Source organism: Hippoglossus stenolepis, chromosome 16 (genome assembly GCF_022539355.2).
Source record: "Hippoglossus stenolepis isolate QCI-W04-F060 chromosome 16, HSTE1.2, whole genome shotgun sequence".
NCBI lineage: Eukaryota > Metazoa > Chordata > Actinopteri > Pleuronectiformes > Pleuronectidae > Hippoglossus > Hippoglossus stenolepis.
In genome coordinates, this window is record NC_061498.1 from 17,602,119 (window position 1) to 17,629,505 (window position 27,387).

Here is a 27,387-nt window from a genome sequence, read left to right on the forward strand (position 1 = left end):
TGGTATTTTAAAGTTGTCATCATGGACACCGTCTTCCTGCACTGTCAAGTTACAGCGAAACAACATGGAGGGTACCGGAAGACATCCACGTGCCTTCAAAGTAAAAGCTCGACGTCTTCTTGTCTAACAACAACTACTTCTACTACCACTAATACCACCACTACTATTACTACTACTACTTCAACTACTACTATGACCAACATCATTACTACTACCACTACCACTACTACTACTACTACTAATAATAATAATAATCATGTATTCTGTTTACAATGTGCATAATATTATTTTGTTTGTATTGTATCTTTACTTATGTATCACTTTTATTACTGAGTTTGTGATGTATTTTTACTTTGTCACTATACTGTTTGTAAAAATTATGATTTCTTCTTCTACTTATAATAAAATGTTGCTGCATGCATGTGGTACTGTGAACTATATCATACTGTATTTAAAAAGAAACCTGATTAAACCTGAGTAAAATGTTATATTTTGCAAAAAAGTTGATTGTGACTCCTTCTCCATTGCAGAATGTTCCACAAAACAAAGTTGATTTATATCCGTCGAAGCTATGAGATCTTTTCTCTCATGTTCTCAATGAAGAACAACATGTGCCAACTACTCTCTTCTTCTCTTCTTTATGTTTTCCAAATGTGACTAATGTGCTGCTGAGTCCTGTTTGATCAGATCTGACTCTGGTTGTATTTATTGTCTAGTCTTTGCCAAGTTCACTGTCACATCAGAATGCTTCTTTTTTGTGGTTTGCTTTGCTCCTGATCTTCTGCTAATTCATTTCTTTTGATTCGTACATGTGCTGGTGTCTGGAAACACTCTCCATCTATTTTGTCACAGTCTAGTTGGTCTGGTCTGAGAATGACTATAATTTTAAAAGGCTAATGATGAACCTGAACTTAATCAGAACTAACAACTAAGAGCATCTTCTTCTTTTTCTTCTCACAGTATAGCTCCCCTGTTACATTACTCTACCAGTGGGTGCAACCACCAAAGACTCTTTACATCTTCTACTAATGTACATTTCCACTATGTTTTAATGATCTACTGCTGCTACTGTTATAATAATGATAACTATGTGTGTATTTTCTGCCAATTTAAATCATAAAAACATTATTTTGGACAATAATTACAAGTTGACAATTTTAAAGTCAAACTTGAGCTAGTTGAGTCTGTCTTTAAAACAGCAGTTGTATCATTATATATTAGATCAACTTTGATTAAATAACATTCATATAAAATACCACTGGGTCAAAACAAACTTTGAAACTCAGTGCTGACAGTATGTGACCAACTGATTTGTTGTTTAAGTTACTCAACATATGTAGGTAGTGAATAATGTATGTTTAACTTTAACTTTACCTACAATATGTGTCTTATACAGCATATGGCATTTTTTACACATTTCTTTAAATTCATTTCTTAATTTGTTTTTAATCTCAATATTTTATTTCATTTAGTATTTTTGTACATTGCAATGGAACATGTTACATTAAAAACAGGTTAAAAACCTGTCTCTGATAACCCTAATCAACCTGACGTGTAGCATGATGACAAACAACAACACAAAGAAACAGAACATTATTGGTTTAATCTGCCAAATTCAATTAATAAACATTTAGAATTAATTACGTTGAAGTGTAGAAGTTATTATAATTCTGTTATAATTATTATAAACCAGTAAAATGAAAAATCGCAATGAAATAAACAAGGCTGATTTGCTCTTTTGATTTGAAGCAAATATTTTTCTCATTCATTAAGTAAGTTTATGAATTAAATATTTCTCCCTGCTGTAAATTAGACGTAATTAAAAAAGACATTTCAGAGCATTGGTTTGTGACGTTGTCCGGTCTCGTCTCCACAGAGTCATCGAACTGTGGCTTCTTTGTGGGGGGAATCAGGCCTCAACTGGACTGACCTTCTGCCGGAGGAAGAGGACGTCCAGGCTTTCATCTCACAACAGGTCAGTGATGAAGGTCAACGCTCATCAAGGGCCAAGATATATCACTGGGAGAAAACCCTCAGTTACCATCGATCAGCTGTTTGAAGACTGTTTAGCTAATTGAGATAAATAAGACCTTTTAGGTTTTTAATTGTTTCCACGTCGTCTTTCTCTTCTGTACTTCCTCACGATATCAATGTTGTCTCCACTCAAACAGAAACTCCAGTTTATTCAGGCGGATGCCTCCAGCTCCGAGGCGACTCTGTCCGAAAGAATCTGGTCTCCCGAGAACGGTGAGGCTGAGATGGAGCCCATGAGGAACGGAGCCGGCCACACCTCAGAGATGGAGAGCAGCGACAGCACACAGAAGCCTGAGGGACTCCCTGCAATCAGTGCCGAGGTGCTAGACAAGGTATGTTATAGATTCATAGACTGTTAGACAAAAGTATTACACTGTGATTAAACCTATTACAGCAGAGGGTTAATAAATCAATGAATGGAAATGTCCAGACAGTTTCCTTAGCAGATGGCAAACTCTGAATGTGACTATAAAACTGGAATTTGGCGAGTGAATTGTCTGGTGACCTTGTAAATATGTTTTTTATTCGTTCCTAAGAAACCAGAGACAGAATTGGACCAAACTGCAGAAGAAGAGACAACGATCCAGGAGAAGCTGGATGAAAGTGAGCCTGTTGTGTTGGTGGCAAGGAAGACACGACAAAGGCCTCCATCAAACCTGAGGAAGAAGACGAGGAAGACTGAGGACTCACTCAAACGGAGCCCGTGGTTTTTGTGGGAGCTGCCTTCTGCAAAGAGTGGCCAAAGATTTGTGTCAGTTTTGGATTCTCTGAGGACGAATACTCCAGCATCCTGAAGGAGCAGCAGCAGCAGCCCCTCACCTCCAAGCACCTGGGCCCACCAGAGGTGGTGCTGGAGGTGGTGCCTAAGGTACTTCAGGGCTTCTCGCTGCCTCCTGAAGACACCTGCCTAAACATGCCGTCCCAGCACCTCAGTGTTCTGGCTGTTAGCCTGACAAAAGCAGTTGAGGACATGATCTCCAAACTTCTGCCCTCACTGCTCCGTGAAGTCAGCTTCACCCACTCCACCAGGGACAAACTGGTCCAGTCGATCCAGGACAATGTTAGCCAGAGCTTCACTCACCCCGTCCTGATGGAGAAGATCAGCTGCTGTGTAGTAGATTTGATGAAGTCCATGACCAACATCGCAACAAAGAACATCTGTGAGCTGTTTCAGCCACAGATTTCAACAAAGGAGCCAAACACCGTTGCTGAAGAGGTGAAGCAGGAGCCTCATCAGGAGTCAGCATTCACTCTTCCTCCACCAGCTCCTCCTGTGACTCCTCCTGCTGAGCCTGCTGTGGTCCTGGAGGGTGAGGGTCTCTCTCATGTACCCATCATCCCACCAGCTCCTGTGACTCCTCCTGCTGTCACCAGTACAGAGCAGAAGAACGTGGACCTCAAGGCCAAGACACAAAAGTTTAAAAAGTCTAAAAAGTCTCGGCTGAGTCCGTCCCTTCACTCACTGGTGAATAAAAAATCTCTGCTGCTCTTTTCTTACTAAAGAGGCAGAGTGAAAAAAAACGATTCCCTTGTTCATCATTTCATTATTCAGATAAGATGTCCTTTTAAATATTGATTCATGAAAATGCCAAACACAGCGGTGCGAACTTCCACCACAGCAGCACCTGTGCCCTACAAAAATACACAGAATCTGTATTTGAGACATTCAAATTTTATATTGCACAAACGGTGTAAGAGGAAAAAAACATTATGCATATTTCAAAATCGGTTGGGTCATCCAGTGTGGGCTTTGGAGGATCAGCTATAAAAATCAAGGCAAGGCAGATCTGAAGAAAGAGGAAAAACATTGTCGCATAGAAAACTGGTTGAAATTCTCCTAAAGTCAGTGACATACACATCACCAACATCATTCAGCCAGACACAATCCAAAGGAGTACAGAAAGGGCTGTTGTCGTGGTTTTTAACATCAGTGATCTCTAAGGCACAGTTTTCCTGAGTCAAATCTCTGAACAACTTTGTGCGGCCCTTAAAGCTTTCCAAGACCTTAATGTCATCCTTGTGACAGATGACGTCATCTATTTTATTTGCAAATTGCCAGGTACCTCTGAGTCAGGAAGAGGACAGCGCTTCCGTAAGCTGTAAGGCATGTCCTCTGATATCCTCTTCCAGAGCTGCGTTCACACGTGGATCACAGAGGACATTTAGGGTAAAAACATGGTGTAAACGATCTCGTTTCGAGTCAAATTTGAATGTCTGGGCTTATGGACACTTGGGTGACACCACAGGAGCAGTATGGAGGCATTTTACGTTGTTTTTTCACGTTTGAAGAAGGAGTCACCATTTACTTCAATTGTTTTGTGTGGCGATCAGAGTGGGATTAGGTACATTTGGAAGCTTAATGCTAGTTAGAAATGATACCCTATCAAGTAATCAACAGCCAGACAACGCCACCTCAGGAATTTCACCTGAAGAATTATTTTGATTTTAGTAATACCTGTACCAAGGCATTCAGGTTCATTATACTGAGGCAAGAGACGTGGTTCTTTTTAACAAAATATAATTATTTTTATTACAAAAAGAGCATGTCTTAAAAGGCAGTAAAATCCAGTCACACAGGGATGTGGGGAAAGGGGGGTCCTAATCAGGAGCTGAGGCTTACCAATGGGGTGATGGGTCGACGAGGGAGGAGGGATCCCAAAACCAAAATACAACTTCACCCCAGTCACACGTGAAGACCATTCGCACACATACGTTGTGAAGAAAATTAAACCAGGGGGAGCCAGCACAACAAGGGGGAGACCATCATCCGGGACACCAGCACCACCACCTTCGGCTCTCAGCGACTGAAAGGGATAAGGGAACACAGTCAGTCGGGTAACAGGCAAAGAAATTAACCAATGTACTAATAAACACAATATACCAAAAACCTATGGGGTTGGCAGCCATCAGGTTACAAAATAATTATATAATTATTATAATGCAACTAATTCAAAAATAGCAAACAAAAATAAATCTCAAATGAAAGGGGGGTTGATATTGGTTCAATGAAATAAACAAATGATCACAAGCTAAAATATAAATCATTAATTGAATATAAAAAAGCCCCAAAACTCCCAATCTAGGACATATATCTATCATGTAAAACACTCTGCAATGGTCGCACCACATGATATTTTCTAGTTCAGTCAAAATTTACAGCCACAGAATTGGCCACCTAACGAAAATGAACTAGGTCAGCACAAAAGGCCACTATGAAATTTATAATGAAAATATATATTTTTAGAAATAACTTAGAATTCATAGTTTTTTTGAGGTCATACCACGATATCGAAATGTGGCAACTACATACCAGCTGTGAAAAAGGTTATTTTTTTCCAAATTTGAGAGAGAGTTACAAACCTGTTGCTGCTTCCATGGGTCCTTGGCAAAATGGTTTATGATGCAACTTCCTGTCTTTGAATGGATTTCAACATCAAAGTCCCAAATTGGTCATTTCTTGATGGTCGCACCACATGATATTTCATAAAATGGACATCATCAAACAAAGTTTGTTTGTATACTATGATGGAAATATAAATGCAAATGCTTTGCAATTTTGTACAGGACTATAAAAGACTTTGGAAATCATGCCAAATATGGCAGAAAATAAATTTGAATATATTTGGAGTAATTTCAAAGAAGTTTTCACAACAGCAGTCATGGCCGGACGGTCGCGCCACATGATATTTTGACACTTTAAAAAAGAGAAACATTGAAATAACTAATGGTTTTTGGAAATTTAAAGTGTGTACATATACGGGAGAGGTACTACATATATATGTTATTTCTTTATGTATTTAAACCTTTTTTTAACAGAATAAAATGCAGTCGGACAGAAAATATAGGCGTCACGTCTAGCTGAGGGGCTTTTCCTTAGATGGCGCTGTTGAGCCATTTTGCTACGCCCATTTCAAATTACTCCAGAATTCAAATACTTTTTAGGGTTTTGAATTTCCTGCAAACTTTGGTGAGAATTTGAGCATGGCTAGGCCCTGAAAAAGCCCCAAAAGGGAAATACAAATCCTTCGAAATACAATAGGGCCTCCCACCGGAGGTGCTCGGGCCCTAATTATTTAATTATTGAATAAGAAATATACAGCAGTGACGAGAGGCTGGAAAACAACATCTAAACATGCAACTGTGCAAATTATTTTAAAATATAAAAAACCTGGTTGTACGGATAAAATACTATACATACAGTAAATGGTGATGTTTGGTCAAAGACAAAACAAAAAAGAGATTTAAATATACGTTTGACAATATAATCACAGGAAGAACTAAATCACAAACAGTGTTAAATACATGGTCAAGAAGTGACTGATAATCTTTATCCCCGAAACTGGGAGAATAAAAAAACAGAGTGAGTTTGAGGATAAGACTTCCAGGTTTTATAAAATACATATATATATTTTTTTGTTTTGAGAATAATACTGAGGGTAAAGTATTTTGAATGTCGCAGTGAAGACAAATGTTGTGAAAGTGGATAAATTCAGGGTGAAGTCTGGTCCAGAGCGTGATGAGCCAGCCTCAGGTTCTCTCTCAGCTCGTCTACCTTGCTGTCGGATTTGGCTCTGACGATGCTCAGCTCTGTGAACATGTCCTTGTACTTCTTTGTGGCGTTCCTCTTGTCCTGAAACGTCACATAAATATGGGACTTTATGTTTTACCTCCGCCAAGGAGGTTGTGTTTTCACCGGTTTGTTTTGTTGGTGTATTTACTGTATTAGCAGGATTATGCAAAAAATCGCTGGGCTTGTGGTATGAACTCAATTTCCATTTCATATAAATCACCATATAACACAGATTTGTATACAATGGCTTACAATCCAAATTTCTGATTGGCTAATTCGTCTCTGAGCATATAGGCGATCAATATATATAATATCAATATGTCTAACAGTTCGTTGGTGTTTATTGATTCTCACCCTCTGTGCCGACTGCAGTTCATCCTTCAGAGATGTGATCTCCTGCTTCAGACACTGAACCTCAGACTCCTTCACTCGCAGGGTAATCTGAAATAACAAAAAACAACCTTCAACAAATCATATCTTTATATTATTATAATAGTTGTATTTTGTATATATGGCAGGCTATGTAGTATATCAGCTTCATCTCTTCAGATAAAGCTGAAATACAGAACCAAACATATTCTTCACACTCAAAAGGCGTAGGGTCAGTAACTAAAATTGTTTTGTCGTGTACAGTTTCTGGATCATGGGTGACATCTAGTGGTTGAGTCAACACCTGATGGAACACATGAAGCTGAACTACACAGGATATAAATACATAACTAACTAGGATTTAAGACGTAAACTTGTTTAGGCAGTTAAAAAAACCACAAACGTAAACCAGCTACAGACTCAGTTTAACTTAAACCAGCTGCAGTCTCAGTTTAACTTAAACCAGCTACATTCAGTTTAAATTAAACCAGATACAAAACCAGTTTAACTTAAACCAGCTGCACACTCAGTTTAATTTAAACCAGCTACAAAACCAGTTAAACTTAAACCAGCTGATCATGGTTGAGGTTTAATATGTGGTACTCTGCTCACTTTACCATGCGAGTGTGCAGGCGGCCCTCTGTAATTCAAAGTTTAACCGGTGTCGTCCTCTCTCGCTCAGATGAGACTCACCTCCATCTCGTAGATGTCCATTCCCTGACTGAACGGCAGCTCGTCCTGCTTGGCGAGTGAACACAGTCTGGTTATCTCTGCTGCGAGGTGACTGCTCAACTCCTGCACAAGACAAAACACCCAGGCCTCTTACCAACACTGAACAGCTCTTAAAAACAGAATCATCAGGTTTATACGTTTTCATCGGTATCAGATGAATCCAGTGATGTAACAACAATGTTCGTAACATAGACTGAATATAAAGATGGATGACGTGTCTCCACTTCCTCTCACTATCCAGGAATGAAGGCAAAATATCCTGGATACAAACACTGCCATCTTGCATCTTGAAGCAAGGGTCTGTGCAGTCGTGATCTGGGGACGGAGCCTCAGTATTGAGGTTCCACTGATACATGCTACCGACCAATTCTGACTCAGTCTCAGCTGTCAATCATGACACCTCAGTCTGTTTTTATTGCATCAAATAACTAATTACAAAAAAACTTAGCAGAAACATGACCACTTGAAAAACATCAGTGTGATAAGAACAACCTAAAATGACAGAAAAACCTCTGAGATGTTTTCTCTTCATTTTCGGGGAGCTGTCCTGACGTCCATCTTTATATGCAGTCTATAATTTCTAACAATAGAATATAAATAAATGGAATGTATTCATATCTACTGGGATTTTCCAGTTTAACTATAAAAATATTTTTTTACAAGAATGTGACATATACTGAGATTGATCACACATATATACAAGGCTTTGTCAAAGAGACTCTTGCCATATGGAGCAGAATATTAATGATACGAAATTAGAGAAGATTTATTGTTTGCTTTTACACAATGGATCTCTTGTGGGTATAAACTGCGATCAGGTGGATTTAAGAGTCTGTGTCACCTGGTTTCTGGTCCTCAGGTCCTGGTTTTCCTGCTGGCACTGGCACAAGGCCCTCCGCTCTGCATCCAGAGCCTGCACCAGGTGTCCGTTCTCCAGACACTTCAGACAAAACTGCTGGGACAAAACCTCGAGCTCCCGCTGGTAAGAAGCCAGTTCCTCGCTTCGACAGACACATTGATAAACACAGATATTAAACACACACACACTTCCCATGAGAATAAATGGGAAATCATTGCTCTCTGTACCTGTGTTGTCTCTGCATGATCTCCAGGACGTTGTTTTCATTGCTGTTTTCTGACTGACATCTTCTCTGCACCTCCCGCTCCAGCTCCAGACGGTGAGCGTTCTTAATCGCTTCGATTGCTTAAGAAAATAAACCAAAACTTAAGCGGAGGAGACTCAGTGCGAAATAATTTATTGAAGAATTTAAAACAGCTTTAAAAAAAATTACAGTGGCGGACTTACCAAAAATATAGAAACACAACTATATGAAACCATGTTTTTGAGTAAGATAGCGTATACTGACAGTTTAAAAAATAATAGTATTTTGTAGAATATTATTAAGAAATAATAAATTGAGACAGAGATGACTTTCGAAAATTTACAAAGATTGTAACTATTCTACTTAATCACTAATCTGTATCGACAGCAAAGGGAAAGGTAAGCAAAAGTGTATTTTTGTGCTGTTAAAGAGGTTCTATAAAAACAGAACATCAGATTAGAGCTACAGTAAACTCATGTTGTTTCCTTGCATCAAATAAAAAAGAAGAAAGATGAGTTTTCATTTTCCAAAATAAAAATTAGGTGGGAGTAAAAACAGACTCCTCTCACCAGTCGCAGTTGCAGAGCTCTCTTCCTCCAGCAGCTGGTCTCTCTCCACCAGGAGGCGCTCCACCTCCTGCTGGTGTCGGCGCTGCAGCTCCTCCAGGACCTTGAGATGGGACTGCTCCATGGAGAGGAACCCTCGCTGACATGTGGCCTGGGGGTGGGAACACGTGAAAACCTCTGTGTATCAGTAAAAACCCACTGTGACCTATTTTTATATTTTAAGAGCAGTTGTGAGAATTTAACTGGTTCCTGCTCGGATTTTGACTGATGAAATATCGAAATAAATATTAAGGACTGCTTGGTTGCAATATTAAATGTTTCATTACCTATGATGATTTATCCATCCACTAACATGGAGGAGGCAGGGTTTATGAACTATACGGATTGAGACGCTTTGGCATCATATTTGAGTAGCTGTCATGTCGTCCATCTTTATATAGAGTCCAGGCTCCACAGCTAGAGATTTATTTTAGTTTTCTAAACTTCACAAAGCTCCGTCTGGAGCCACATAAGGTTTCTGCAGCTTTTCCACATAAGCACTACAACAACATTTGCACACAAATTCTAATGTTTCTGTTTAATTGTATCTGGCGTCAGGATTATCTCCACATGAGTTTGTAGTATGTACAGCTTCAATCTTATAAAACTGGCTTTAAAAATAATCACACATTCATCACTTCCTACCTTCAGCTTCTCCGTCTCCTTCTCATGTTGCATCTGAACACAAATCATTTTGCCCTCAAACTCTTGGCTCATCTCCTCCACGGTGACGGACAGCAGCTCCTCCAGCTCCTTCACTCTTCTTCTCAGCACTAAAACTTGCTCCATCTCCGTGTTTGGATCTGATTCCTGCTGGGATTCAACACTGTCCTCTGAGTTTTCTTTCGACACCTCCTGTGTTCCCAGAAGTGGGACGTCCGTACAGTTTAGTGACGACGCGACCATCTCCTCTTCCCCAATTTTATCCACAATACCTGCCTGTGTTATCTGCAGCTCCATGCCTGTGTCCTGTGGTGAAATCTCATCCGTCTGACAGCACACGTTCCTCGTATCTCCACATGTGGACGCCTGCTGCTCTTCTAGATTTGACAGTCTTGCTTTTAGCTCCCTGTTCTCCTCAATCAGTTTGACACAGCTGCTGCAGTTGAGAAGTTTCCGTTTCGTTTCTTCAAGCTGTTTCTCACATTTTGACTGCAGCCGCTGTAGATGGAAGCAGTACAGTGCCTCGGTGGCTGCGGAGTGAATTAAACCAAACCAGTGATGCTCTGAAACATGAAAATCACGACAACTTTCTGCAATCAGCTGCAGCTTTTCAGGGGCGGAGGCGACGCAGTTTAGCAAAGACATTTTCATCTGCGTTGCTGCTTTGAAATGTTCAATGTGGCACAGCTGGTTAATAGAATCAAACATCCTGGTTTCATCTGTCCTTTGGGTTTCTGTCGCTGTCACACTTGCGGTATTCCAAATAACATCCAGATCTTTCACACCTTCCCTTCCCTCATCTGTGCATGAATCGTTCCCAGAAAGTAAATAATGACCTAAAAGCAGCATCTGCCTCTCTACAACCATGCGCTCTGCCACCTCTCTGAGGAGCACTTCTACACATTTCTCCTCATTCGATTGGGAAGTGCTGGCTCGCAATTCGTTGAAAAGCAAACTCCAGAAGTCTTCCTCCCACTTCAGCTGACTTAGCATTGCAGGCATCGTCTCCTCATTCTCTCTTTCTTTCCCATAATCCAACTTGCCAATTGCCTCCAAAAGTTTCTCCAAAGCGTCCAACCTCACGACCATCCCCTCTATCACTTGCCGGATCCTTTCTTCACCAGAAACACTTTTCTTCTCATGCCTGAACCTCTCCGCCTCTAACTCCTGATTCAGCCTCCTGATGTCGGCCTCCGCCTCCGCAGCTCTCTGGTGGTAAAATCTCTCAGCCTCTTTCAGCTCAGCGTTTTGCACGTGCAGCTCCCCACAGTTGGTTTCTGATCGGTTGAGCTGCTTCTCCAGCTCTGTTAGCTTAGCTTCAGTAGCCTCAAAACATCGCAGCAGATATCCCTCTGATTTCGGGTCATTTTTCTCCCCTCCTGCTTCTTCCTCGTCGACGTCCAGCTGGAGTATTGCCTCCGTCCCCCTCAGATTGTCCGTCAGAGACGTGATGAGCGTCTGAGCCTCCAGGAGCTCCTGGTTCCTCAGGCTCAGCTCCCTCTCCAGATCTTCTGCTCTCATGTTCCCCTGTTGCTCCACCTCTGGAAGGTGATGGGGTTCGGTGTACCTGCTGCTCACCTCTGCTTTCAGCCTCTCTATCTCACGGTCTGCCTCCGTCAGCTGGTTAAGCATCTCCTGGTTGCGTTGGTTGAGAGCCTCGTTCTGGCTGGTGAGCAGCTCCACCTCTTGGGAAAGCCTCCTCACCATCGCCTGGTCCGGAGGGATGTGCTGCTCTATGAGGCAGTTGACTGGGCTGTCGTCTCCCTCTGACGGCTTCCCTAAAATGCATGGAATTGAGTTGTATTCACTGTTATTTATTTGTGTTTCTGTGGTGGGAAACAGCGGACTGTCTTCTCTGTCCAGCTGCCTCTGGTGGTCGGCTGTTGTGTCATCAGAGTTTAGTTCTAACAGTCGTCCATCACTTTGAGACAGAATGCATTGACTGTCTGATGTAGGTGAAAATAAAGGAGTGGCTACACCCTCAGGAAGGAAATCTCCCAGCTCTTGGAAGTGGCCTTCTGTATCGTGCAGCCAGATGCTTGGTGTCTGCTGAGGTGTGGACAAAGGTGGTTCAAGGCTGAGCAGCTCCGTCACGTCCTGTGCGATAATGATCTGCTGCTGTGAAACCTCTCTGGTGCCTTCGTATGCTTCTTTCAGGCTCAGTGTTTGGCAGTTTGACAAATCTTCATTTGTGTCCAATGGACAAAAATCTTCTTCAGGACCCAGAGGAGGCTCGGTCTTAGAAAAGAAAAGAGGAGGATTAGAAACCACATGTTTGAGCACAGATACGAAATGTAAACAAACAGACTTGAGGCTGAAAATAAGATTTATTTCTTTACCAGTGTGACCTGCGGATGATGATCCCCCACTGGACTCAGCTGAGCTTCCAGCTCCAGCCTGTGACGCTCCGACTCTGCCAGCTGAAGCTTCAGATCCTCAACCTTCAACAACGCAGAGGCAACAACTGGGATTCAGCAACATTCATTATACAAAGCTGCATTAAAAGCTGGAGCACACAGAGTCTGGAGGACAGTATGTAAACAGCTCTGTGGGAAGGGGAGCTCCTCTCCCCCACAGAAAACACTACTCCTGAAACACCTCATCTGGAGCCTGCATCATTACGACTTTACAATTCCTCACATAAGCATAATGCATGCCTATAGCGTATTGTCTGGCGTGGTGTAATGTAAAGGACCCACCAATGACAAGGAATAATTCTGAAGTAGCTCGAGAGCATTAACACAGGACAAGAGACCAGCCCATTATAAACAGTCAGGTTTAGAACAGGCATTGCATTTGTATAGATAAATGGGTCAGGCTCAAGTTTATCTCTAGTCAGAAATGACATAAGATTTAAAGCATTCACCCCATTCCTGTAGCCGTTCAGCAGCTTCTCCATATCCACAGTGTCTTCGGCTTCAGTAAACAGTGGGACAGTCCTATCCAGTCTGAACACAGTCTTCTCCACCTGCATCCAGCACTCCTCTATCTCTTCCTCCACTCTCTGCTGTGATTCGGGACTCAGTGCTCTGACGCCACCATTGTCCGTCTTACCGCCAGTCTTGTCCCAACTCAGAGAGAAGCCCAGCATGTTCTCGTACCTCCTCCTCCTCTCCTCCCGCCTCCTCTTTCTGTCCAGTTCGCCCAGCTCCAGTGAGCAGGGAGATTTATCTCTCTGATGATCAGACTCCAGCATCGACTTGTTCTGAGGCCTGAACTCAGCCCAGTCGTAGGTTTTGTAGCGTCCTTCCCGCCGCCTTTCCACCACACTCCTGGGTTTGTGGTGAGGGTCTCTCTCTGTGGGGACGTCAGTGGAGCGAGAATCCTGAGTCACATCTGGTTTGGGGAGGGCTTCAGGTGCACTGCGTGGAGCGTGGTGGCCAGGTAAACTGTGTATAAAATGTAAGCATGTTTAGTTTTGAAAACATTTAAATAATCTTTTTCTTTTGTTTAACTTTGGGGTTTCTAGCAAATTGTGATTTCCCCATTTAATTAAGTTATAGTCCTGAATTGAATTAAATTCACTTAAACTGATGTGTAAAATTAGATTTTGCATTTGAATAACTGGATTAAAACATTCCCATTTCATCTCCAAGGAGTATGTTCACTTAAATATACCTCGTTACATCAGGAGTGTTAACTGGATGAACATTTTTCATCAGAGACTGGATCCAGTTCCTGCGTATTCCTGCAGTCATGGCTGACAATGTGTAGACGGCCATCAGGGTCTGTGACACATAAAAAAAAAGAATCAAAGAAATGTAAGTTGTTGGCCACGCAGGAGCTAAAATTTCAGCTCTTCAGTTTGGGAACTGTTGAGGTAAAATCTTACGTGGATTTGAAAGCCATAGTTCCTCTGCACCTGATACTCAGACACATTATAACATCGAGTGAGGTCGATTTCTCCTTCCAGGTCCGACGCCTGAGAACAAGAAACAAAAAATATGTTTTTGGTGAAGGAAAAACAAAAACAAAAAAGTTTTTACTGCGTAAGACATCAAATAGCAAGGTACCTCCTCAGTTATCGAGTCCTTGTAGAACCTCAGACTGTCAATCGACAGCACAAACCAGTATTTCTTCCACTAGAGGGGAGCAAAGGATGAATTAAAGCAGCAGAAATAAAATCTTAAGTATGACAAACATTTGGTTTAGGAATCTAAACTGCTCACCTGGTCTTTTTCATCCAACTTCACCATCCAGCCTTTTTTAAAGTTTAATAGATCCGGCTGCAAAGAAAATAAGATGTGAAAATATTTCATGTTGTTAAAACAAAAGAAACGTTGTCCACCAGTGTGCAAAATACCAGTTTCCAGAAACCCCCCAGAATTTTGCTCTTGAGGCTTTCAGGGGATCTCAGGTGTCAATCAAGACAGGACTCGCTGTCAGTCATCATACAGTGCTTTATCGTCTATTTGACTCTAAAAGGGACCATAATTTACTAAATGATCATCATGCTGTGTTGAAGAAGACTTGAAACTAAAGATTGAGAAAAACAAACTCCTTAGGCAAATGTTTACTGACGTTATAAATCGAAAGAGAAGTTGAGTCATTTTCTCATTGACTTCTATAGAAACAACTGCTGGAGTCGCCCACTGCTGGTCATTCAAGAAAATACAGGTTGCAGGCACTACCGTATTGGCTTCAAAATCTGGATTGTACGTCCATTGTCATATACAGTCTATGGATTTAAATCAGGAAGTCTCAACTGCCCCCTACTCAGTTTGGGTCAGCACTCATGGTCACATGCATGGGGATCAAGAGCAGTTTCACCTCTAGGCGGCGGTATTTGGACTTCCATACATTTAATCTACACTGTGGGTCAAAAGTTCATGGGTTCGGTTCAAATTTTTTTTTTTTTTTGTTGAAAAAGTTCTACAGATTACTCACCGTCATGACAGTGTCTGACGTCCTGCGGTCCAGAGATTTGGCTCGTCTCTGAGGAGGGGGCGCGCTGAGCTGGGTTAAGTCTCCGCATGAGTTTAGCTTCTGTGGAAGACAAAAAATAAATACAAAATCAAGGAAACGATAGAATCACAAGAATCAGAACCATACACAGGTTTTCACTGATGCGGGGATGTGAAGTGTTTCCTCAATGAGGTCGGCGGCAGCTTTGCAGTCTGCATTCCTTCAACTGGAGTAACCGATAGTCTGGATCCTTGGCAGGGACGTCAGCTGTGAGGATTAGGCCTGCTGTAGAGCACCGCGGGGAGCCCAGAAGGCTTTTCTCCACCGCCTGTTAAACTCTTACTCGCATCACCAGTGCACTGCACATGGATGACTGCGCTCAGCTCTGGAATGCATGAAAAGGTTTTAGAGGCAGCACAATCGCGGATGCTCAGCAGCTTTTTGTCTTACATTTCAAAATGATGCCGAGACTCCTGCAGGCCAACAGAGCTGCTTTGACAGCTCCTATCAGAGTCTGGATTACACAGCGTTAAATGAAACAAGGTTTTTTGTTTACTTGAGCCACTGCTTTTCAAAAGATTAATTCTTCCCTCTTACATAACCACTTTAATGGGGTGAAAAAATTACCACTTTAATCGTTACAGAACATTCTTTGTGTTTTCTGTTTTTTTACTCGAGTTTACATTGAAAACTATCCAAGGACACAACACATGCAGGAACACGGTGCTCCGGCTGCAGAGGGAAGATCTTTTTTTTCGCCCCTTGAACAATCGCTGAAGACAGAGCCTGTCCCTTGTCTTGGCAATCTCAGCTCCGAGGCCTGAATGAACTCTGCACAGGCTGCTCCGGCCTCCTCCTGGCTGGTAAAGCAAACCCACAGACACAAATCATCTCATGGGATAAAAGAGTGCTGGCGGTTTATTTAAGAGGCAAATCCTCTGGAATGAGCCTGTGTGTTTAATCAAAGATTAACACTGATGGCCATCTGGGTTGCACCAGTGTGATCACACTTTTACAACGTTTCCAACATCAGCTCTATAGTGAACGATTTATTCTGAAAATGTGCTTCTGTGGAACATGCGGCTGATGTGAGTGAAGTCTGGTTTATTTTATAAGAGTCTGAAGCACTGATCAATTCACAGTGAAGAGAAAATGAACATGTCAGGACAAAGCAGATATGTTTGCAGCCAGCACCACCTTCTTCAACAACTTATGAAAAGATATCATTTATCTCAGTCTTTTTTTCTACCAGAAAACTTTTCTCATTTTTATAAGATCTGATTCACATCGAGATATGTCCCAATTTTCTGCTCCTGTCTGTTATCTTATCACAGCACGGTCACAGCAGTTACTGACGGTCACTGACACCAAATACACATGTAACTAGAATGTCAATGTCAATATATTTTTTTTTTCAAATCAAGATCCATGCTTTATTCTCTGAAAAAAATCAATGAAAATGTTGAAAAATGCCCTGTGAAAAAAAATTCCTCAATCAACCTCTCGATTCAGATCCACAACAGATCCTGCATTCCTCAGGTTCCCCCTGAGGTCATGCCCCCAACCGTCAACAAAATATCAGGGTAATTTGTTCGGGTGTTTTTTGCGCAATCCAGCTAACTAACAAACAAAGATGAAAACATAACCTCTGGGCCTGGATCCTCTTCTGGCTTTCCATACTGTAGCATAATATGATGTGCCGACTGTTCAGCAGCTGGACGACACCTTCAGATCACACCGCCTCCACAGAGCCGACGACCTTCTGAAGGATGCAATTCACTGAGCTGCACCTCCAGTAGTCGTCACTGACTACCAGCAATTACATGACACTGCACAGCTCAAGACCAACAACTGGAATATAATTTCAATACAATGAGGGAATGTGCAACAACATCTGTAAATGTCTGTAAATAATGTGCAATAATATTCCTTGGTTCAATGTACAGTGTGAAAACATCAGTGGTCAAACCTCCACCAACGCCTAATAATCCCCAGAAATTCAATGAAGTTGCACCAAATTACACACACTCAGATATCCCCGCATGCTTTCCTCTTTCACCCCCCTGTCTCCCAATCAAGTTCTTACCTTGGTAACCTCCGCCCGCCCGACCACCTGCCCCCTTAACCCCATCCCATCTCACATTCTCCAGTCTATTGCTCCTGACCTTCTTCCTTTTCTAACCCATCTTATCAACACTTCCCTGTCAACTGGCTGTTTCCCTAACTCTCTGGAGGAGGCTAGAGTAAATCCTCTCCTGAAGAAACCCACCCTCAACCCGTCTGAAGTAAATAACTGCAGACCGGTCTCTCTTCTTCCCTTTCTTTCCAAAACTCTCGAGCGCGCTATCTTTAAATCAACTCTCCTCCTATCTCCCACCATAATAACCTTCTTGACCCTCACCAGTCTGGTTTCAAGGCAGGCCACTCAACTGAGACGGCCCTCCTTGCTGTCTCTGAGCAACTTCACACTGCTAAAGCAGCCTCTCTCTCCTCTGTCCTTATCCTTCTAGACCTCTCTGCTGCATTTGACACAGTGAACCACCAGATCCTTATTTCCTCCCTTCAGGACCTGGGTGTCTCAGGCTCTGCTCTCTCCCTGCTCTCATCCTACCTCAATGACCGCACCGCGCTCCCTCACTGCGAGCTAAACACTGATCAAAATCACGACTGTTTGCTGTCCTGGCTCCTAAATGGTGGAACGAGCTCCCCAATGACATCAGGACAGCAGAAGGTCTACACATCTTCCGCCGCAAACTAAAAACACACCTCTTCCGACTATACCTTGAATACATTTTAAAGTAACAATTTAGTAGCACTTAAATGACACTTACTTATAGCCATTTTGTAGTTTTGCTTCTTTGAAGAAATTGTACTTTCTTGATTCTTGTTGTTCTGGGTTTGAACCCTCATGGTTGAATGCACTTATTGTAAGTCGCTTTGGATAAAAGTGTCAGCTAAATGAAATGTAATGTAATGTAACACAGATATACATTGACTGGGAAACCAGTGAAAATGTAAAACAGTTTTGTGGAAATCTGTTCAGTAGTTTATGCAGAATCCAGCTGACAAACAAACAAACAAACGAACGGACGAACGATCTAACTAACTAACTAACTAACTAACTAACTGACAGGGGGGGGGGCAAACCTCCTTTTTGGAAATACTAAACCTGACTCACAGCAGTAAACCGTGTTTAACTTTAACAGTTTTATTTGACAGTGTGTTGACAGTTTATCTCCATGTTTTTTGCATTTTGTTGACACTGTCACACACAGACACGCGCTCAGCTCTGTAATCACGAGTTCGACAAGACACAGTATCGTTCACTAACAGATGTGCACACGGAGGAGCTCCTTACTTCCTCACAGTCCATCGAGCTCAGTAAACACAGGCGCGGTCTCGTGGTTCTGCAGAAATTCTCGTAAAGAGTCTAAAGGCTCCCAATGATAGGACTTGTTCAAGTTTGCAGGAATCCCTAGAAAGAAGTCTGCAAGAAAAAATGCCTGCTCCCAGATTACGACACACGGGAGCGGGTGGACTGAACAACCTCAGGGCATCAAAACCAGTTCTGAGTTCAAACATGCTGCAGCTCGGAGTGAATCACTGGCTCTCTCCCACCTGCTGACACATGAACCCTCACTGACAGACACGCACGCCTTGACACGGCAGGATCAACTCGTCCACACGTTTCATGCCAAACTTTCATCACCTGCTTTTTAGCGCTCGCCATGGACTGGATGATGGTTCAAGAAAAAAAAAAAGAACATCCTGAATGGAAGCAGATCCCTTGTGTTTGCACCCTGACTGTCACAGAGGAGAACTTACGAGGAGTCTTAGGGCTCAAGGTTTTGGATCAGCTCAAAGCTTCCTCGTAAAAGTGATGTCACTCTTTCTCTGCAGAACACCTGGTTGTGTGAGTCATGTTCAAACCAGTCCAGCCCAGTGGCAGCTCCAGTCCAGTCATGACAAACCCACACTGAGATTAATCAGCATCACGTATCACAGGGTAGTAAACTTCCACAGTGAGGAGGACATGTGCTTTCAATCGTTACAGGACCTGACATCTCGTTTTTCTCTTCATGTTCCTTCTGTGAGGTTTGCTGACCTACATGAACAAACTATTTCCAACAACAATTGTCATTTCTCAAAGGACATTTGTGTTTACTGGTTAAAAGAAGTGTTGTTCTGTCTCATTGAGCATGAGCAACTACATAAAATCAAAACTGTTACCTAGTCTTTTCTGTCTCGTTTTCTTTATGCTTCTTCTTTTTGAACAGGTTTTTCAAATCAAAGTTTAAGAAAATCTGTGCTGTGTTTCGTGTGGTGTGAACTTGAAGCTGTGGCAACAACTTTGAACAATGCTTATAAATGCTAAAAATGAAACAATAGTAGTCAGAGATTCTCAACAGCTTTCACTCATATCAGTAAGTATTTTAGTTGTATTTGTCAACAACTACAACTTCTCCTCTGGACAACATTAAAATGTACTTATAGCTGCTTTTCACTACATTACATTTATTAAATGTCTGTAGAGAGTTTCCATCCATCCAACCATTATCTTCAGCTTATCCGAGGTTGGGCCATGGAGTCACTCAGCTAAACAGGGTTTTCCAGTTTTCCCTCCCTCTCCCCACCCAAGCTATATCCAGCTCTTCCTGAGGGATCCCAAGGCGTTCCCAGACCTGATGGGATAGGTAGTCTCTCTAGTGAGTTCTGGATCTACCAGTATGGCAATGACTGGTAAACCTCCAATGGCAGGAGCACAGGGAAGCAAAGAGCAGCGGTTCTACCCTATCTCTTAGACTGATCCCAGGCATCTGCCGGAGAAAACTTTGGTCACTTGTATTCACAATCTCCTTCTTTCGGGTACTACGCAGCGCTCATCACCATATGTGAGGGTCGGAACGTTGGTCCACTGGTGAATTGAAAGCTTTGCCTTGTGGATCAGCTCCTTCCTCACATCTTGATAGAGATTTAATAAGTGGAAGCACAATTTAATAAAAGATGAAGAGATGATCTGTATTTCATTTACCTCTCGCTTGCTGTTGCGAGCCTCACTCCTGCCCCTGCTGGAAACGGCTGCCCCCCCTTCTTGCTCTTTATTGGTGACGTCCAATCCCACAATCCTCTCGGTTCTGCCGCCACTGCTAGAAAACACAAAGACAACCAATTGGTGTGAAACTTTACCCGAGACAAACACACACTGAATCCACACATTGAATTTTTGTCTTTTGTTCTCTCAGGCTTTTAACTGTCCTTGACTAAGTCTTATTTTCATATTTATATACTTACTTGTTTTAGCCTGTTTAGTGTATTGTATGACAAAGGGTTTGAATTGTTCTCATTCTAAACTTACTGGGTGGCTCTAACTTTTCTATGACTTTGTTTTTATCTTCTCTCATTCTATTTTTATTTTATTGGCTCTTACTATTCTTTGATCTTATTTTTTTTAATTCTATTTTTATTTTTTACTGTACAGCACTGTGGTCAACCCTTGTTATTTTTACTGTGCTTCAAACATAAACTTTATTTGATTTTAAATTGACATTAGTTTATCTGAATGAGCTTAGTTAAAAGGCTAATTAGTTGCAGATGATTATTAAAGTTTAGTTTTGCTTTTGACAATTTGACATTTTTTAAAGTTTGTGGGCAGTTTTTGGTTATTGTTTACGAGGTACACAATAAAAAGCAGTGTCACTGACACAGCGTTACTGTATAACAAGGAGTCTCAGTTTTCTTTATCATAAAGGTAAATGTAACGTCAAGTTAATTTAAAGCTGTTTACAGAAACGACTATCCAGAAAAATGGGTCTGGACATTTGTCTTTCACATATGAAGAACGCAGCATGTACGAAACTTTATGAACACACACAGGCTCACAAAGATACTTTCCAGACATTTACAAGGGATTGGTCAAAACAAGTTACAGAACATATCCATATCCACAGCAACTGACTCAGACATTCTCAGATACAGGCCCTCTAGAAAATTTCAGGAAAATGTCTTGAAGTCTGAACACAGCTATACACAATATTAAACAGGAACGACGCACATATGATATAAAAGGTGTCAGATCAAGCTTAAGACACATTTTTAAAATCTACAATCCCCGGTAGGTTGACGTTGTAAATTAAAAGAAACAAACAAGATATAAAAAGCAGACTTCTCGTCTTTTTTTGGACCAGATGGGGTCTGTGTCTGTTTTGCCGTCGCTCTGTATCTTTCAGAACATCACAAGCAGAAGAGAGTTTGACGGTGATGCAGGTTTACCTCCACATATTTTAGTAATTTCTGTGATTTTCCTCCTGAGCAGTGAACGTTAGAGTTGCCTCTACGGGTGCAGACAGTCCTCTGCCCTCAGACTGAGCTTTTAGCAGAAGCCTACTCTCCCTGACAGGCAGGCAGACAGTCTGCGTGAAAGGTCCTGAGAAACAATGCCGCAGATATCTAATTACAACAGTGTTTTGGAATTTCTGGCCTTATTTGGAGGGTGGCAGTGGGGGGCAGGGGTGGGGGGGGTAAGTATTTTGTGTTTTTTGTTTCCCAAAAAGGGAACGAGTGAAGAGCCGAGACGTTTTCCCCTCACGTGACCGGTTTACATGCTCAAACTGGGAGGGTTTCTTTAAGCTAAATATAAAAATGCAGCAGTGGGATCTAATGGAGGGTTAGAGCGTGAGGCTTTGATCCGGTATTTAGCGGAGTGCAATGGCTGTTCGGCTTTACGCTGGGGGGAAGCTGAGAGGCATTGGATGTCCTTTGTGCTAATTGCTAGCACATGTACCCCCTTTCCCTTTGCCAAGGCACTTTAAAGGGCTGTTACCCACAGACTACATGCAAACATACGAGCACACAGAAAATAAACTCCAGATCGCTGCCAAACACGATCTACAGAAAGGTTATTTACATGCTATCATCAGAATTGGCTGGAAATTGCTAATTGCCCCCTGATTCTCTTCTAACCTTCTGTCCTGCCTCTGGTTCTTGCTGTTTGTTGACGCTTGGACCGGCTGGGTGATGTTACCGTTGGCGACCGAATCCAAAACTGGGTTCCCGAAATGGCCATCGCCATCCAAGGTCAGAGGGTCTCTGGACACCGGGCACAGGAAAGCTGACGCGCAGTCTGGATATAGAAAGCAAAATCAGCTTAAATGAATAGTTACATTTATTTAATGTATAGCTTATTCTTGTAATATGAACAGAGGTGTAAACACAACTTCCTTGGTGGAGATGCAGTGGAGTAATAAGCAGATTAATCCCTCAGAATTTTTGAAAATGTTTGGGGAAATGTTCGGAGCAACTGGCTTGGACTTTTGTTTTCTCTCACACGCCCCCTCCAGAAACTTTCAGGAAAATGTTCACACTCGGTATCACACTAGCAATACACAATATGGATCTGAAACAAGACACATATCTGTAGTCCTCAGGCAGGTTATTGTTGTAAATCCCTTAGACATTTTCCCATGTATAAATAGTTTAAACGTTGACACACCTTTCCATTATGTTAAAAACTGTCTCTTCTAATCAGTGTTGTATATTGTAATTTTGTTGATGTGTTCAGCTACACGCTGAATCTATTGCACTTCTGTCCGTCCTGCAGACGTCTCCCTCACATGTGACTCTCTCTGAGGTTTCTACATTATTTCCCCCTGTTAAAAGTTTTTTTGGGGGTTTTCCCTACTCCTGTTGAGGGTTAAGGGCAGAGGATGTCGCATCTTGTGAGACAAACTGTGATTTGTGAACATGGGCTATACAAATACATTTGTATTGATTGATTAATAAATTAAAAGAATCAGAAAAAACAAGAGTTAGTTTTCAAAACCCCATCACACGATTTGTTTGTGTACTTCTGCCCCTGCCAGTAAAACACCTTAAAGAATTAAATGACTGTCCAGGAATTCAATGACCAGAGCAAAAACCCTGACGGAGGATGAGTCATTAGACAGGGACCCTCTAATGGAGCAGCTTACAGGCACAGTCAGCAGGAGTCGGTCTGGCCCTTTATTACAGCACCTCTCCAGACCCTGCAATAATCCTGACGCCAGCCAGGCACTGGTGTCCACTGCCACAATGCTCCAAAGGACGAATACCTGTCCTGTGCTACTCATCAAGCCTATTAGGACGTGTTTAAGAGCTCTTTTATGGATCAGGTTTGGTTTTAATGATGCCTGAAGGTTCGAAATACAAGTTTGTTTTGTGTTTGTGTCTGTCAGGCCGAGTGATTTCCTGTTAGAACAAAGACTCCCCCAGCTGGCTCCCACGAACACAAATCAGTGCTCAGTGTGCGTGTCTGCTGAAGCCGGGGTTCAATGAACTGTTTGAATAAAAAGCTCTAAAGTGTGTGAACATCTGCGCGAGGTTAGGACGATGCAAGGGGACAGGAAATGGCTATGATTGGCTGATGGACTCGAAAGCCTGTTTGTGTGTGTGTGTGTTTTGCACTCTGTGGCACCTGCAGGGGTCTGCTCCGGGCCCGCGGCCTCAGTGTCTGTGACAGTCCAGATGGGGGTCACATCCGGTCCCCTGCCCCGCTGCTCTTCCTGCCACCGACCACAGCTGGACTGTACCGGATCTGTCGCAGCCATCTTTGCTGGACTGGGTTCCTGATGTTTTGTGTGAAAAACAAAAAGGTAAATAAATAAATCACCAAACTTTTGCCATGTTTTTATGTTTTGAGTGGACCCAAAGAAAAAGGGGTCCCTAAATAAATGGCAAACTGCGAGTGGCTTTATTTTCATAAACATTTCGAAACATTATCTTCAATATTATAGAAACTGTGAAGGGTTCATCCTCTGGAGAACATGAACATGTGCTTGGGAACCTTCATGACAATTTGCCTTGTTAATTTTAATAATTTAAGTCAATATTTCAGCCTCGCCTGGGGATAGCCACCCTGTTGAATGAATTCAGATGAAATTTTCAATAACATTCACAGTCTCCAGAAGATGAATGCTTTTATGTTCGAAGATTCTCTCACTTTTTCTCCATTGCCACCCTGATGTTCATATTGTGGTTTTGGTCTCATACTGACTGAGGGTGACACATCAAAAGTAACAAAAAAAAGGACAGGATCCATCCATTGGGGACCATGAATATTGATTTTGAAAACCATGCAAAATCACACATATGCTTTGCTTTGATGCTTGACAGTGAGACCTGCACCCATTGGACGGTACCAGCAAGTCACTTCTGCATTGGCTTCACTTTCCAGACCCTGTGTCTACGTCCATTTAGTCCATACAGTCTATGGCTAAAAATGCGTACACAATCACTGATTGGACATTTGTTTTGCTACCTGTGTGGCGACAGGCTCCACTTTGCGTTTTTTCTTCTGATATTGTTTGTTGGTCCGTAGATACACAGACAGCTGTTCGCTCCACCTGGTTCAAAAAGATAGAAACAGCAGAATCCAGACATTATACTGGAGAATGTGCAAAAATCTAACCTCTGAATGCTCCTGTATCTAATTTATGTTTTTACAGATTTATACCAACCCATTGATGATCTCTTTATTGTCCCCGCGGATGAATATTTCCTGCTCTGACGTGACGATGCAGAGCGCGTTCCTCTGACCCGTCCGGGGCTCGGCGTCTGCGATCTCTGTGCACAGATTCAAGTTCACCGTCCCCTGTGGCAAAGTGCTGGGCTGTGGCACAATCCGAGATCAGACATCAGATTAGCTTGTGTAGGGGTCGGGGGTATTTATAGTGAAATTGCTTCACGAGGACCGGTCACACAGAGTGCAGAAGAATGACAGTTAAACAGATAGCAGTTTGCGGTGTTGGAATGAAAAGAGACGAGGGAATGAGATTTGAGGGCATCACAGAGGGAGGGGGATGTGAGCATTAGAGGACAGGCTAAGCCCAAATCATCTGCTGTGGTTCAGCTCACAACATCTGGCCTAAAGATGCATGCGTGATCCCAACACACTGTAAAATTCAGATGTACACACAGAGCGGGGCTTACTGTACACTGCTTCCCTGTGTATGCTCTTTGTTATTGCTCGCTGATTTTTTACTCGGAGCAGTTTCTCACCAGTTCATCGAGGGCGAATCTCAGGCTGCCGTGTTCGTACAGGATAAAGAAGCGTCGCTGCCATTTCTGGCAAACACAGAAAGGAAATCATAAAATCACCACATGTTAAAGACTGAGGTGGTCGATGCAGAAGAGGAGAATGTGCGTTGTAGCTTCATGTCCGTTTCACTGTGTCGTACCCTGGACCTCTGCATTGGGTTGTCAAAGTCTGTCCCCTCGGGAGCCAGACATAGCCAGCCGCCATAGATGGGCTTTGCCTGAACAGAAAGAAAGAAAACTGGGTGTTTCAGTTGGAGCAAAACGTTGTAATCCCCTCTTTAAAGCGAGCAACAAACAATAAATCCCAAACTGTTCATACATATCTATATAATTGATTAATTCAATTGAGATATGTCTATGGAGTTTCTGTTGATCGTGAAACTGATCTTAGTTCATACGCACAAAATCTTTATCAAAATAATATCTTCACATTTTACAACAATATAGACACGCACCACGTTTATGGCAAAACACAGCTTTTGTCCTCTGTGTCAGACTAATACCATGTGTAGTGTTTTCAGGTTGCCCAACACTGTTGAAATTACAGGGCACAGTGGAACCAGGCAGTAATAACATATTTAAACAACGCGAGGCATGTAGGAAGCCGTCATGATCGTCTCCTGACATCACCTCCAACTGATGGACCTGCAGGAATGATGTTTCCACAGGCGGTGGAACACTCCGTGCTTTTTTAAAAGGACCAAAATAAATAAAGGGTCTGTCTTATTGATGTTTGATTTATTCATCGATCAGTGCTATTGGTGATATATCCAGTAGAAATCTATCTTTTACTGATTTCCCCATCTGAAATTTAAATAAATAAATTCAATAAAAACAAGGGTTTTTGGACTTGAAGTATAATTTCATTTAATCAAGGTTTTGTCTTGATTTGATATATTTCTTATTTTATATATTAAAAGCAAAATTAATTTCATTGATTATATGAAAATAAGAACCCAATGCTTATCTTGCAATACAGCTGAAGAAATACATTAACCGTGAATCTATGCTAGCTGCTAGCAGTACAGGTTTTTTATTAGTAAATTAAATTGGTCAGTGGACAGAAAATGATCTTTTACAGTTAGACTTATATATCTGTCAAATATTTTCAAACTAAATGTTAAATTCATTGATTAATTTGTTATATGGAAAAATAATCCCAATGCTTCATTGCAATACAGCTGAATAAACAAATCAATGAAAGCTGGCAGCAGTGAAGGTTGTAATGAAATAAAGGTGGAACAATCGGTCAATTAATTGATTGGACAGAAAATTACAATTGATGAATAAAACATTACATTTCTCTTTCTTCTTAAATGAAACCATCAGCTGTGTTTCTCAGTAAACTCTTATAAACTACTTAATAATGCAAAACCTGTTATCCATAGTCATCCATATATGAAGTGAAACTGTGTCCATTTTGTTGTCATATATCCATCAAAACTTACTTGTACTGACTTTTGAACAGAAATATCATTTAATTTTAAGAAAACACGACTCTGTGGTTTTTTATTTTATATACGATATGTTAAATGAATTGATTAATGGGTTATATGAAAAAAAGTATATAAATAAATCCCAAATTTGTAAAAATGTACTTTTAATCAAAGCTACTAGTAGTCAATTAATCGATTAGTCAGAAAAAGATGGACAGAAAATGATTATTGATGAACAAATAATATTGTAAATAATAAAAAGAAATGTTTAATGTCTAATATTTTATGTTTGTTTGCTTCGATCAGATGTTTTTCTTCTTAAAGTTAGACCAGTAGACAAAATAGACAAAATGACTGATCGATTAATCTAACAAATATTCGGCACAATACTTAGCTTCCACATATATGTTTTCAGACTTAGATTGAAAGTTGATAATGATTAAAAGGCGTTAAATGCTGAGTGTGTCCACAGTGATTAAAAAGATGATGAGTTGCTCGTTACCTGCTCCTTGTCGTGGTCGCTCATCAGATGCAGCTCCCGGGACTTGAAGCAGTTCTGACACTTACTCTTGTTAAAGATGTTCGCCTGGAACTTGTTGCAGGGACTCGACGCCTTTTCTCCGGACATGTTGCCGGACATGAAGCGCTGCTCGGCGGTTAACTCTCCGAACACAGACCGCTCCCCTCCGCGTCTCCTCCGCATTGAGCGAGGAGCCTTGTCCCGCACAAACATCTGTCAAACACTGTCTGTTCACTGCTCACGTCATGGTCCTCCGTCATGTGTGGTGACGTAACACCAGCGCACAACATCCGGTCCCCACCTACAAAATAAAACCGCCTCTTTCCATTTTCAAAATACTATTTTATGATTTATGCATTAAGTATATATTTTTAGATCT

The 27,387-nt window shown here is 41.7% G+C and overlaps 1 protein-coding gene across 2 annotated transcripts; it reads right to left on the bottom strand.

Annotated features, from left to right (window-relative positions):
* Window positions 1-6,282: 6,282 nt before the first annotated feature.
* Window positions 6,283-27,353, bottom strand: LOC118123830 (myosin phosphatase Rho-interacting protein). 2 transcript variants are annotated; one of them, XM_035181458.2, is made up of 22 exons: window positions 26,991-27,353; window positions 25,193-25,270; window positions 25,014-25,079; window positions 24,473-24,624; window positions 24,274-24,358; window positions 23,431-23,581; window positions 21,942-22,101; window positions 20,014-20,125; window positions 14,964-15,062; window positions 14,246-14,302; window positions 14,090-14,158; window positions 13,909-13,998; window positions 13,695-13,804; window positions 12,943-13,465; window positions 12,416-12,517; window positions 10,059-12,314; window positions 9,378-9,525; window positions 8,792-8,909; window positions 8,547-8,706; window positions 7,667-7,768; window positions 6,959-7,045; window positions 6,283-6,664 (listed from the first exon to the last, which is right to left on the bottom strand). In XM_035181458.2, exons 1-22 carry the CDS (start codon window positions 27,219-27,221, stop codon window positions 6,524-6,526), a joined length of 5,097 nt encoding a protein of 1,698 aa, XP_035037349.2. In that variant the 5' UTR covers window positions 27,222-27,353; the 3' UTR covers window positions 6,283-6,523. The 2 variants fall into 2 exon arrangements, with proteins under 2 accessions (XP_035037349.2, XP_035037348.2); XM_035181457.2 differs by having other exon boundaries at window positions 20,014-20,128; window positions 26,991-27,352.
* Between the last annotated feature and the right edge of the window lie 34 nt (window positions 27,354-27,387).

Bases quoted from the DNA above. Each gene is read 5' to 3' on its own strand.
- LOC118123830 (XM_035181457.2), bottom strand. From the start codon at position 27,221: ATGTTTGTGCGGGACAAGGCTCCTCGCTCAATGCGGAGGAGACGCGGA. The intron at 12,518-12,942 runs GTGAATGCTTTA...GCGTTGTTGAAG, and splicing joins TGAACGGCTACAGGAATGGG to GTTGAGGATCTGAAGCTTCA. The intron at 8,707-8,791 runs GTACAGAGAGCA...TGTCTGTCGAAG, and splicing joins ATCATGCAGAGACAACACAG to CGAGGAACTGGCTTCTTACC.